Consider the following 14,158-nt stretch of genomic DNA (forward strand, 5'->3'; position numbering starts at 1 on the left):
GTGTACCGTACATTTTCTCTATACATCCATTCCCTTTTAAATGTATATAACAATGACGTTAACCTTAAATTACTGTACTTACACAAGACTCATGGCCCATGGGCCACATAAGAAAACACCCTGCTAATTTTTGTTATCGCTAATTTTACAAACAATTATAGCATATTTATTTTAGTTTTTCAAGATAACACATTAGCATCTCTTTGATCATGTTTGGAACATAGACTGAAAGGTTTGGACCATAGACTGTAGGTTTGGAGAAATCTGGAGTCTAATATATGTATTTTTTAAAGCTAATCTTTATGTCGGCTCTTTTAACTTTAAACTATTATTTGCTACATTGATACTCCAGATGATGGCGCTCTTGAATATCTTATCAATTTTATTATTCTATTTAGATGTTTTTCTTTCTTCAGGCATTTTCTAAAGTATTACGTTTTTATGGAAGCCCATTTCCGCCACTTGAAAAAAATAAAATCCCCATGAAAAGTCATAATTATGAGATAAAAAGTCGAAATAATGACATAAAAAGTCATAATTATGAGATAAGAAGTGCGCATGCGCTGCAGTGGCGCTGTCTTCAAAGGTCCCTTCATCACCTTACTGCTCTCCACCATGCAAACGGCATTTAGTCCTAAATAAGGTAACTATTACAGGTGACTTTTGTAAATGTTAGATGTTACATATAGCCTATATTGCAGCTAAACTACAACAATGCAGTTCATAGCTTTGACATGACCTGTTATGAACTATAATATATGTGCCTATAGTTTTGTGGTAACGTTCACGCCACTAATGACAATAGTGTACAGTAGGCATACTGCTGCTGTGAGTTGTAAGTCTAAGACTCTAACCCGTGAACGTTACCACAAAACTATAGGCAATATTATTGTTCATAACAGGTAATGTCAAAGCTATTTACTGCATTGTTGTTTAGCTGCAATATAGGCTATATGTAACATCTAACATTTACAAAAGTCACCTGTAATAGTTACCTTATGTAGCTGACGCTCAAAGGTCCCTTATTATTGTTTTGTCCTTTTTGAAGAGTGTTTAATGTATGCTTGAACTTTGTTTTATTTTGTAAAAATGATAAGAGTTGTCTTTCCGGAAGTCATGTGACCTCTTGCCCCGGATGTTTATATTGTGTTTGTGTGCGGTAAAAGTGTCAACGATGTGATAACGTAATTTTACTGCTGGTCTACTAGGCAAACACGTTTTCACTGTGTTTCATGATTGTGCAAAGAAGAGAATAAACGTGATTGTGGACATCGGTTCGATGCGTACTGTAATGTTTTTTCAAGACCAGAGTAGTTACACCTTATTTAGGACTACATGCCGTTTGCATGGTGGAGAGAAGCAAGGTGATGAAGGGACCTTTGAAGACAGCGCCACTGCAGCGCATGCGCACTTCTTATCTCATAATTATGACTTTTTATCTCATTATTTCGACTTTTTATCTCATAATTATGACTTTTTATCTCATAATGACTTTTTATCTCATTATTTCGACTTTTTATCTCATAATTTCGACTTTTTATCTCATTATGACTTTTTATCTCATAATTTCGACTTTTTTATCTCATAATTATGACTTTACATGGGGATTTTATTTTTTTCAAGTGGCGGAAATGGGCTTCCATACGTTTTCATCTTCTTGTAGAACTGAATTCTTTACACTTCAGTTTATAATAAGAAAAAATGTCATAAGATTTTGAAAAAAGAATGGAACCCTTTTCCCTGAAACCTATGACTAAATGTTTATAATTTAGGTACTCCTGTTTATGTCATAGTATTTATCATTTTTTGGTCTACACACCCTGCATTTTTAAAGGACACTGGGTTCTACTTAGTTTTTAATAATTGTGAGACCTTTTTGCATCAACCAAAGAACAATTAACTAAACGCCACAAATATTATAGACGGAGGAGGGGGAGGTGTATGGTGTAGTGGATAGAGCCTTGGTGTTGGGATCAGGGGGTCACAGGTCACAAACCCCACTGCAGTCAGCATGTCGTTGTGTCCCTGGGCAAGACCCTTCACCCCAAATTGCTCCTGTGGGGATTGTTCACTGTATTGAGTATGTAAGTCGCTTTGGATAAAAGCGTTTAACAAGTGACATGTAATTATATAGATGTTTGTAATAGATTTGTATCACTCCATTTTGAAGATTACACAAAGGTCTTTACAACACACACTGGTAAACAAAAATCATATGAGAATTCACTTTTATTTTCTGCGTGAAAGGCACAGTAGGCTGCTATGAGCGAATACATATCAACATTCAAACATTACAAAGTGGTAGAATATAACTTGTGCTACTGTCTAGGATTAAGTATGATGAGAGGATTTTGTGTTTTAAATATGTCAAGAGAATGAAGTAAAGAGTAAAGTTACATTACCAATACCAAGCAATTAAAAGAAATGTATGGCAAGTAGGATACAAATGATGTCAAGATATAGCTAATAAGCCATCAACATGCTTGGATATAAAGTCAAGAAAAACAATAAACAGATGAACATTTAGGGTTTAAATTGTGATAGAGCAAACCATCTCATTACAAGTAGCCTATGACAGAAAACTAAACTTCTTTAACTGCTGCTAGAACACAGTTTTCCCAATGAGGTATTTCTAACAAGACCAACAAGATAGGCTTCCAAAACAGAAGAAACCAACTCAATACAGTATTTTAATTTCCTTCAAAACGACAAAAGCACAAATAAAAACCAAATAACAATAACATAACATGTGATGTTATAAATATGAATATAAGACTTACAATTACAGTATGTTTGCTCAATGAGAATATTGGTATCTTATAAAATAATTCCTACAACATCTTCTGTATAACAAGTTCTATTTGCAATGACCTAAAAATGGTTTTCAACGCACAAGTTAAAGTTGAGGGAGGTATTATAATATTTACATAGAGGATAAGTGAACCTGTTTATTCTTGGTTGCTTGATTGTTGTGCACATGCAGTAGTGTTTGATACCCATGAAAAGTCTTCCAGTTTGAAGCCTCAGCATGCAGAGTGAAGTTAAACAGAGAGATTTAGGACCAAGAAATGACCTCATAATCAGACCAACATTTAAAAGAATATGGAATTAAAACAAATATTATCATCTTTCTAACATGATTGAACCCAGAACTTTGACACATTGAAGGAAGAGACCTTCATCTTCACTCAGAAGCGGACACAGCCACTCGTTTCTTCGGGGCTGTCAGGGTCGCTGTCAGCGTTGCTTCCTTCGCACAGGGACTCCTTAGAGAGAAAGGAAATGTCACGGACATTTACAAATTAATGACTTACAGCAGCAAGTGCTATTTTAGAGGAAAACATTTTCCCAGGGGCCCCAGGAGTCTTAAGTTATTATATGAGAAATTAGGTCATTAAGTGAAGTGTGGTAAAACAATCACATTAGAGGAGGCTCTTTCAGGCAAATGATCAAAAAGAGATTAATAACTAATCACATTCTCGGTCTATGAATCTAGTACACTTAATTAAATACAATACGAATGAAATAAATAACTTAATATGTTAAGATGTTCTCAATTTTGTTTCATTTTTGAACTATATCTAGGTGGCTAATAATTACTATCATCAAAGAGTTTTACTGAAGTATTAAAGGTGATGGAAGGTTAGAGAAAGATTGAAAACTATTTAAATACACCACTGTGACAACGTATGACATGGGTTGTGGGAAAGAAAAGGGCTAAATAAAGGGCTGGCTAGATAAACTACGAAATACTCACAGACAACCGCATCCTATTCGAGGCTGTAAGACAGGTTAAAAGGAGGTGGAGATAGAAACAGATAGATGTAGAGATGGAAACAGATAGATGTAGAGATGGACTGAACACACAAGGCAAGGCCAACAAATACACAACACGTACAAATATAATTCTATGCTTCTTCAAATTTGAATGATTAAAATCTTTCATTTGTGTATTGTTTTTTTGCCTAATTGCTCTCAAATTGGATACATTTTGTAATGTATTTAAGGGAATTTATGCATAACCAAAGCTGTGTACATTATTGTACACTTGTAAAAAATACAGTATAAGATATCTTTGATGTTTGTGTGTCTTTTGAATTCCATATTGGCTAGCTCAAAACAAATTGGCATGCTGTTCTGCATATTCAAGCAGCCCAGTAGTGAAGCAAAGGTCATGCATTTTGGTAAACAGACAACATAAAAAGAAGGCAGCAACCCATTCAAGGTCCCAAAACATGCCCTGAGAGAGAAACATAGAAAGAGAGATGGATTCCATGTATGTATGTATTTTCAACACAGACACTAAATCATCGAGAGGATCCAATACAGAGGCGAGGGGATGGCAAACTGTGAAGGGACGTGACCGAATACAGTTGACTGGTTTAGAAGGGGGCTGGGGGTGGGGGGCTGTAACTCTGGCACTAACTTGGCTTTGCCGTCCCTCTGGCATCAGTGCTGCGGGGGTGGGGGCGAGCGGGAGCCAGGGCTGGTTGCCCGCGCTGTAGAGCCTAGGACGCTTGAACTGGTCGTGACTGGACAAGGGAGTGTAACTATTCCGCCGGAGTGTGAGAGCAGAGTCCATCGCAGATTTATCCTGGTAGGGGAGGAAATATGGCAGGGAAAAAAGATTAAGGAACATGTGAACTCCTGGCAGGAGGGGGGGGGCTTAACCGGACAAAGCCAAGCAAATTAGCCGTCTTCTCCACATGGATCCACACCAACAGGTTAGACAACTGTAAGTGTTTTAGGTGACAGATGCTGTTTAAGCAAAGGCATTCCATCACACAACAGCAAATATCAAGGAAATCAGCCCTGACTTCACAGGACAAACAGAGAGTATAATAAAAGATGAACAATAGATTAATAGCTCAAATACAGATGTCTTTCCTTAAGAACATTCTTAATATCAAAAAGCAAGCAGGGCAGAGCCAAGCAAGTTAGCACAAGCCATTGCCTCCATCAAGGTCAAACAAAACCAAAATAAACAACTTATTCAATATTCATCATATTGCTTAAGCCAGACTTATTAATAAGGTTCAAAGATAAAGGAACATAAGGAATATATAAAAGGGAGTCAAAGCAGCAAAGCCTCACACAGGGTAAGAAGTGCACCAAACTAGCAGACACAACAAACACAGGGCCTTTTAGACTTAGTTTCAGATGTTGAAATATGCTGATAACTTTTGAATTAATACTGGGTAAATTAACAATAAACATTATTTGAATGGATTATTATATTTTGAAGCTTAATTAAAAAATAATAATGTGATTCGTCAGCTCAATCCAGAGGGACTTACAAGAGTCCGGTCTCGATGCGTGTTCACTGCCTCCACATTGAGATAAAACAGTTCCACCTTGCAACCTATTGGAACAAAAGACAGAATACATTTAAATAAATAAAAAACATTTAAAAAAAGAAAATGGTGTTATATTTAGAGGTAAAGACGTACCGTATGCAACAGGGGTTAGCTTGAGTATCGTGTGGAGTGGACATTTCATATATGGTAGATCTTCTGCGGAAAGCGAATGCATAAAATGTTATCATCTTTTTTGTAATGTAATTATTGATATTTTTATGTTTAACCGATTAAACATACATACAGTAGTTTAACCTTCTAGGTAATTATAGTTAGTAATAATACTTAATAATTCAAATGGACAGATGTTTTATTTTTTTAAATAAGTACAATTATAAAAAGTCAAACATTTTTAACAAATTCCATCAACATCGATCCTATGGGGGTTTCTCAAGAGCTTAAACATACAGAAGGGGCCAATTGAGGAGCCGCCAACATTTATCCCACACAAAGCAATCTTAAACTTGGCTTGTAGTAAACATAGAGAAATACAAATGGTTGACCTATCAGATAGAGAACACTGGTGTGGATAAATACATAATAAAGGTAATTGAATACAGGTCATGTGATAGAAATATAATATAATCAAAACTGTTCAAATCTATATCACTTACCCTAACTGATATTTGCCCAAACAATACACTTAGATTTGTCAGGAATATAAGGATCAAATTTGTTTCACATTACAGGGGTGATTCTGACCTGCACTCTCGTCCAGGAAGTAAGCCAGCAGGCAGCGCATCACAGCCTGATGGCAGATGACCAACACGTTGCCCTGCCTCTCCAGCTCCATGATGACCGGCTCCAAGCGCTGAACCAGGTCTTGGTAGGACTGAAAAAGAGAGAGAGAGAGAAGACTATTTTAACCGCACTCCAAATGTCATGTTCAAACAACAAGATGAATTCAGTGTATTGAAAGTAAAGCATGGAGGGATTATTTCGGGTCACCTCTCCTCCTGGGTAGCGATAGTGGTACTTGTCCTGGTCCCTCAGTGCAAATTCCTCTGGGAATGTGTTCTCGATCATCTCATAGGTCATCTCCTCACACACACCCTGGATATGGAAAACAGAGCCTTTGTCAAAATGTCAAAAGCACAAGTAAAAAGCTGAATGGATGCTTTCACAACAATATGACTGCAGGATTTAAATACAGTCCACAAAAAAAACACAGCAGTCGTTCCTTTTTAAAGAATAATGTTAGTTTCACCTGTAAGCACAGATATTTACATTATGTTTTAGACCCATGTCTATCAACAGTATCAGGTGGTTTTTATTTGTTTTTAATATCTTGCCCTGAAAAAGGTATTGCAAGGTTGAAACTGGTTGCATTTAAAATTAACAAAAAAAAGGTAATCTCCTTAGATTGCCTGAAGTATTCTCTCTTTACTGTGACCAATATCTTTTGAAACTGGCCTTTTGATTTTGGTGGAATGTTTTTGTGTACATTTACTTGAGTACTTTACTAAAGGGACCCATTTTAGAGACTTATTTTCATGCCACTTTCTACTATTTTTTAAAGGGAAATATTGTTTTACACCACTGCAATTATCTGACAGCAGTAGTTATCGGTTACTTTACATTAAGACATAAAAACAAAATATTATGTTTTGTCATAAATCAAACTACCCAACAGTACTTTACTGAATACCTCCTCTACCACTGGTCTTGAGTGATGACCATTAGGATGCCCGTGCCAAAATGTCTCAGAGAAACATTGCAAATGAAGTTTCTCTTCATCCAAACCAAAGGTACATGAATCTGTAATGAATCTGCTGAAGGTTAGAGGATGAGGGTACTGACGGCATCGATCTCGTTGAGTATCTTCCACTGTTCGTAAGGGACACACAGCTCCTCGGCTGTCTGGATGGTTCTTCTCAGCTGACTCGTCCACACCTTCAAATCTGACAGCTCATGCTCTTCAATGAAATCTCGTAGAGCATGGGAAAACTGCAATGTTGGAGACACAGACAGAGGTTTCAAATCATCTACCCATTAATAATGTATATCCTTAATAATTGATTAAATTATTTATTTGCTTTATAAGATCCATGTTCAGCTGATAGCGACAGGAAAACACAAAGTAGAGAAGGTTAACTGTGGTTATGACTCAGGTGTTCATAATACTGCAGTAAGGAACACCTTATCTCACTGATATACCTCTTTAAGAAATGCTTTTAACTGGGTTTCAGGACACAGTGGTTGTTCACTTCATTAAGTTAGGATTATAAAAGAGAACCTGTTTCCCTCGAGGAGAAAGCTCAGAGTCTCCTCCGATTCGGCCTTCGACGTTGTGGTCGCTCTCTCCGTGACGACACAGGTAGATGGAGTGAGAGTGCACTTGGATGTTCATGAGGTAGTACACTATCTTACTCTGGATGTAATCCTGCACTCGGTTCACCAGGAAACGCCGGCCCACGTTTATCACCTTGATGAAAGATAGGTCCCTGTGTAGATCAATCAATCACACTTTATTTGTAAGCACTTTTCATACACAAATGTGCTTCACAAGTAGAAATATAAAACAATACCAACCATTCTTTACACTATTTAATGATATTCAATTTAGTGATTAAAGAGGATCTAGTATGCTCATTTTCAGGTTCATATTTGTATTTTGTTCCTCTACTGTGACATGTTTACATGCTTTAATGTTCAAAAAAGTCTTTCATTTTCTCATACTGTCTGTGCTGCAGCACCTCTTTTCCCCCTCTATCTGAAACCAGAGCCCAGTCTGCTCTGATTGGTTAGCTGGCTCCGTTGTTATTAGTCAACCAATGAGACATGTCCCGCCCCTTAGCCTATCACTTACAATGTGATGGAGCACTAGCCAATAAAAGTGTGGATGTTGTGTAGTGATGTCCTTTTGTTATGGAAGTAAACAAAGGAACACAATGGAGGCGTTTCAGGCAGGTGAGGGGGAGTATACGGGAGAGAAACTCCCTCTGGAGGGAACTTTGGGATGTTATACTTTGTAGACCATTTACATGCATGCACATAATCACACTTAATAAAAACACAACTCAATAGACACAGTATTGAATAAATAAAAAACATTCATTTATTTCTAATTTCAACAGTAATTATTGAAATGTTATAATTCATGTTTGAAAAACATAAAAAGAGGCAGAAGAAATGACTCCTTACTTGTCATATTCATCAGGATCTATTGGTTGGTAAGTAACCTTGTAGCACTCAATTCTTTTGAGGAAATCATCCATCACCCTCTCTCTGTGTCTCTCTGGGTAGTCTGGACTGGACACTTTCACTTCCTGTTACAGGTATTCAGCACATTCAAACAATGTAAGAGAGCATAGTGGTTTTCACATAGCACTGTAGATAGTATGAATATGAATAGATTATGGGTTTGACAGAGGCAACAAGTCCAACCGTAATGTCTGGCTGGTGACATGAGATCATACCAGAATATTAGCAGCAATGACCTCTGGGTCGTCACACACCGACTCCACAAAGAACACCTGTTGGAAAAGGGCATCTCACAGGGTCAGCACGTGCTAAACTTCCTGTAATGGTGCATTGAAACAACGCCATCTCACATATTCACCTGCTTTCTATCAGATAGTAAAGACACCCTGTGAAGTTGTCTTTACATATACTGTCTATAACAAAATGAATTGTGAATTCTTGATGAAAGTAAAAATGTTTTCCTCACGAAACATTTGCAAACATATACTATTTGCTAATCTTACCTTATAAGCATTCTCTTTCACAAAAGATAGAATGAGGTCTCGTCTTTCTCTTGTTGTGTTTGTTGCATCGAACACCTAATAAAGGAATCACAAAGGAGATTTCTCATGTTTAATGTGGGGTTTCTCTAGTAAATTGCCAGTAAGATTAAGGTTGCCTTAATGCCAGATGTGTTTCTGCTCTGGATGTTTTTCAGCTAGTATGTATTGAAACGCAGACAGGGACACGGATCAACATATCAGCAAAAAGAGGACTCACTGCGATCTGCCCTCCCTCCACCGACAGGTACTTCTTCACATCCTTCAGAGCTACCAGAGCACACTGCCTTTGAAAGGGAGGAGAAACATGAGAACAGTGCTGATAAAAAACCTCAGTATGATCTCATTCACCAAATCTAATACTTACTTTGCTTTTGCTATAAAGCAGTTCCCAATGTATCCAGTCTTAACGATAAACTAAGCTAAACTAAGCTAAGCTAAGGTAAACTAAGGTAATCTAAGGTAAGCTAAGCCTAGCTAAGCCAACAGGTTATTGGTGGTAGCCTTTTGATTAAATAAAACTTGATACAATATGAATAGTAAAAAAACGTTATATTAAAACAGACATGAGAGTGGTATCAATGTTCTCATCCTTCTCTTGAAATTAAAAGTGATAAAGTATATTTCCCAAAGTAGACAATTACTTTAACTCAATGGGATCTGTGTGGAACCAAAGCAAAAAGGTGAACTTCACAAAATAAATTATTCCTTTAAACCAACATATCTGGTATTTCCAATAGCATAAGGACTGCAGCTACTATTTGATTCAGGTTTGAAACCCATGCAGCTGCCTGGCAGACTTGTGTCAGCTTCAGAGTGACAGCGGCAGCTTGTTTTATATCTAGGTCACGATTCAGCTCTGGAAGGCTGTCAGGAGCCTGTCACAAATCTCCTGATAGCCCTGAAGGACAAACCCCATTCCAAAAACCATTACTGGATAAGACCATGAAGGAAAGAAACATTTATTCTCTATACTTTTGAAAAATCTGCAGTGGCTTACAGCTGTCACATTAATTTTAGATAAGTGCCAGTTTAAGGTCATAAGAACACCGTGGAGACCCTGGTTTATTATAGAATGTTAGCTCAAAAACTGCTTAGTCACTGATGCAGCAGTAGAGGCTGCATAGTATCAAACAGAGCCATGTTGACTGGGAGGAAATGTTTGATCAGACAGTAGAGCTGCTACAGCTTCCCTTAATAGATATATAATGTGCAATCTAATGACTGGACGAGAGCACATTAGTTAGAGTGGAACTTACTTCCTTATTCTCATGGCATCCTCATTGTCATGGCGGAAGAAATCATAGGACTTGTAGGCTCTGACAGCCTCTCTTCGGTACACGCCCAAGTTAAACACTGCAAAATGAAAACAATATATTAAAAAGGCTTAATCTGTACACATGTGAATCTTTAAAGTCACCCACAAGTTGCTTTTTAATAACCAATTTCACCTATTACAACTCAACTGCTGCTAAATTGAGTTTCCTATTCTAAAAATACTCTGACCATCATTGCAAGAATATCTGAAGATTTCCATTCCTTTGGCGGTTCAATATCAATTACAGTATAAAATATGAAGTGAGCGTTTTTGATTGTTATTTTCGGTCTGCACTTCATATTGATTGATTTTTTTAATCATCACAGTGATTCAAGGATTTTTTGGTTAGTTCAATGAGAGTATCAGTAGAAAATAGCACTTAAAGGTGACCTATCATGCAAAATGCACTTTTGTACGTCTTTTATACATGAATATGTTTCCCTTTGTGTTCCAGGGAACTCACCAAGTGTCAGAAAACACAACCCTCTCTATTTTCCTCCATACCCAAATCTCTTAAAAAGGGGCTGCAACGGATCTGATACAGACTGATCCAGATTTGAACACTTCTATGACGTCACAGAAGTGGCGCTACGGCTATTGGGCCAACTCCACCAATCAGGAGGAGACAGCCACGGACATTGCCGTTCGAAAGCACTGGAGACGCTGTAGTACATATGCCAGGCCTGTAGATGGTGCTGTTCTCACAGAATCAGCCCATGCGAAGACAGTGTTAAATTGAGAGGAAAGAGGAATGGCTAAAATGCTTGATCTGTTTGGTATTTTGAAAAATAAAAAGTATAAATATGCCTTATATAGGTATGGTCCTACACTATATTATTCAAAAATAGCATGATAGGTCCACTTTAAAGGTGGGGTAGGTAAGTTTGAGAAACCGGCTCGAGATACACTTTTTGCTATATTCCATGGAATTCTCTTAACATCCCGATAGCAATGAATATCGTGCTTTGACAAAAAATCCATAAAAAACATCATCTGTGTCATACTGTAAAAAGCACCACCAATCATTTTAGCCGGCCCGGCTAAAATGAATGGATGGCCTACCTGCCTGTCAACCTTCCATCTGTGCACACCCTTATCTCGTGCCCTCATTGGTCATGTGCCCGTTTGTGTGTGTTGGAGGAGGGGCTCTGTAAGGAAGTGGCAGATTTTTTCAGGCTGTGTATTTTCAAATTCGAGCGCACTCGAGCTGGTTTCTCCAGAATTACCTACCCAACCTTTAATACAGTGTAACTATTCTTTTTGACATTGCTTCCTTTTGTGTTCTTTTTTATTCAACAAGCACACATGTTGCACTTTAGCAGTATACCAAAAGAAGCAGAAAGGCAGAACTGAAAATACTTTCATATGATATCGCAAGTAATATCATTTTTGCGAAATTGAACGACATCACATTTTGCATCTTTTCCTAATAACATGCAGCTCTAATATATAGTCAGAATAAATGAAAAGACAATTAAACAGGTTTCCATAACATGTCTTGTACTACCTTTGGTTGGGACCCCGATCCAGTTGAGGTAACGTGTGAGTTTCTTTGACATGTAGGTCTTCCCTCTTGCAGGCAGGCCGATCATTACGATCACCGTTGGAGAATTTGTCATATAAGAGGCCCATGCTAAAAGGACGTAGATCATAGGTCACTTCAATTGTAATCCCATGCATAAGAAAAATAAGCAAATAAATGATGTCATAATGTAAATGTACCCAATGTTAGTCAACCAACTGATTACTCAATTCATTGATTAGTTGGTCAACAACAAAATTATTTATTTTGATAATCGATTCATAATTAAAGTCATTTCTCATGCAAAAATGGCAGCCTTTTTCAGCCTTCCAAATATGGAGATTTTCTGTGTTTAACGTCATTTTTAACTGAATATCTTTGGGTTTGTACTGACCACACAACCCATTATTAAACATTATCTTGGACATTGTGAAACTGGGATGGAAAAATCACTATTTGCTGACATTTTATTGACAAGATGATTAATAGATTCATTTAGAAAAATAATGATGAGATAAATCCATAATTAAATAGTTGTAATAATGGTGTCTATTCTTGCAGGATAAGGACACTTACATAACTAGGCCATGTTTCTACTGGACAAAAATAATTGTCTCAGACAGGATCCAAAGAAATTAAAAATAAATCATCCCGAGAGAAAAAAGCAATTTCCTGAAGAACAGTGGAAAACCACAGAAGGTGTCACACTTTTTTATATCTTCTTCTTCACACTTTAGTTTTTTCGCCCAGGTGTTCACCTTTTCATTTCATTATCTTTCGCAGGTTGGAGTCTTAAAGGAGACATTGGTTCATACTTATATTTGGGTTTCTACTAGAACTTGTTAAATGCTTCAGTGTTTAAAAAAGAACACTCTTTTTCTCCATGAGAATTGATTATACCTATATCGTCCCATTTGTATGAAATCAATTGCGTTGCTAGGAAACAACTTGGGTTCATGATAACTTCCTGTAAACTGGTTTCATACACATGGTATTTACATCTAAAACTGTGGGATGGTCTTCATGTATTGTGTTGTATTATCACAACAATCAGAAGTCCTGAAAGCTCATTTAAATTAAGTTTAAGAGTTCATGATTGAGCGTTTAGATATGTTTACAACATTTAATAATAAAAACTGCTTTAGAAATATAAAGTAGATTACAAAGTCTATTTTTACAATATAGAAGGCTTTAGTGAAGAAGTGGCAGTGTCCCAGGGAGGTGATTTAGAAAATGTGTTATAGATCCAGTGAACAATACAAGGTTTTATATTACAATGGCACCTGTAGACTGACTGCAGTCATCCAAAATAACGTGTTTAAATCAAATTATTGTGGTAAAACGGTAAAACCTCGACTTTACTTACAGCATTTCTTCTCCTTGGTTCTCAGGTCTGTTTTCGTAGCTTCTGCCGAGTTTGAACAGCCATTGTCTATCTGAGTGCACGACATGTTTATGTTTTTTTGAGTCAAAATCAGCTGTCCCTTGATGTATTTCTTAGAGGGGCATCATCCAAGCTGATCTGAAACAGATGAGTCACAATAAATGTCATCCATTACTTCTATGCATCTCTGGTAGAACAGAATCTTGCACAAATAGCAATAGGCTACATTCTCCAAATAGTATGTGTTTTTGGCTTTATGTATCCGTGGTAACATGAGCCAGAGGAGTTAAGGATGAAATGTTGCCACATCATCAGTTTACAAAAACCCCGCTTTGGCTGAACACACTGTAGCCGCATAAGAGCACGCGGTGATATCCTCTCTGACGGGGGTGATTTGAGTTCATGCGACACTTAATCTGAAGTGAAATATACAATATAATCCAACTCAAACATAATCCTTGCTGGACGCGTTTCTAACAGCATCTCATTAAAATTGCTTTTTTTTACCTGGTCGACAGGCGGAAAACAAGTCTTTCCGGTCAGCAAGCCTCTGCGGACAAGGTCGGCACGCGGGTCTCTCGAGCTGCCGGGCCGAGAGTTTGATCCTGCCGCTGCGGCCGGAGGAGGCGGTCTGCTCGGCCTGCCCTTGGAGCTGGGGTGCCTCCTTGGCCGGCTGGTGTCCTTCCAAACTGGAGGTGTGCCACTACGTCATATTTTTTTGCCTACCGTAACGTTGATAATAGATCATACGTAAACGCGTAAAGCTCTAATGTATTAAAAAGAGACATAATAGGATTGTTTTAGAAGGCAAAATGTTAAAAGAGAAACATTACA

General features: G+C 37.5%; 1 protein-coding gene across 3 annotated transcripts; it reads right to left on the bottom strand.

Moving 5' to 3' along the window:
• Window positions 1-2,211: 2,211 nt before the first annotated feature.
• pfkfb2b (6-phosphofructo-2-kinase/fructose-2,6-biphosphatase 2b) lies at window positions 2,212-14,017 on the bottom strand. 3 transcript variants are annotated; one of them, XR_013808394.1, is made up of 16 exons: window positions 13,832-14,017; window positions 13,307-13,462; window positions 11,926-12,051; window positions 10,360-10,456; window positions 9,321-9,387; window positions 9,065-9,139; window positions 8,777-8,833; window positions 8,502-8,626; window positions 7,594-7,801; window positions 7,158-7,304; window positions 6,306-6,410; window positions 6,060-6,189; window positions 5,451-5,513; window positions 5,298-5,362; window positions 3,758-4,594; window positions 2,212-3,266 (listed from the first exon to the last, which is right to left on the bottom strand). XR_013808394.1 is itself a non-coding variant. In XM_079682502.1 (16 exons), the coding sequence occupies exons 2-16, from the start codon at window positions 13,389-13,391 to the stop codon at window positions 3,189-3,191; spliced, it is 1,596 nt and encodes a 531-aa protein (XP_079538628.1). In that variant the 5' UTR covers window positions 13,392-13,462; window positions 13,832-14,017; the 3' UTR covers window positions 2,212-3,188. The 3 variants fall into 3 exon arrangements, 2 of the variants coding, with proteins under 2 accessions (XP_079538628.1, XP_079538627.1); XM_079682502.1 differs by having other exon boundaries at window positions 4,427-4,594; XM_079682501.1 differs by having other exon boundaries at window positions 2,212-4,594.
• Between the last annotated feature and the right edge of the window lie 141 nt (window positions 14,018-14,158).

The sequence above is a fragment of the Notothenia rossii genome (assembly GCF_949606895.1).
Source record: "Notothenia rossii genome assembly, chromosome: 5".
Taxonomy (NCBI): domain Eukaryota; kingdom Metazoa; phylum Chordata; class Actinopteri; order Perciformes; family Nototheniidae; genus Notothenia; species Notothenia rossii.

Excerpts from the sequence above, each read along its gene's own strand:
- pfkfb2b (XM_079682501.1), bottom strand. The coding sequence starts at position 13,391 with ATGTCGTGCACTCAGATAGACAATGGCTGTTCAAACTCGGCAGAAGCT. Across the intron at positions 12,052-13,306 it reads AACCAAGGAGAAGAAATGCT|CATGGGCCTCTTATATGACA; the intron begins GTAAGTAAAGTC and ends ACGTCCTTTTAG. Across the intron at positions 6,190-6,305 it reads ATCGCTACCCAGGAGGAGAG|TCCTACCAAGACCTGGTTCA; the intron begins GTGACCCGAAAT and ends TCTCTTTTTCAG.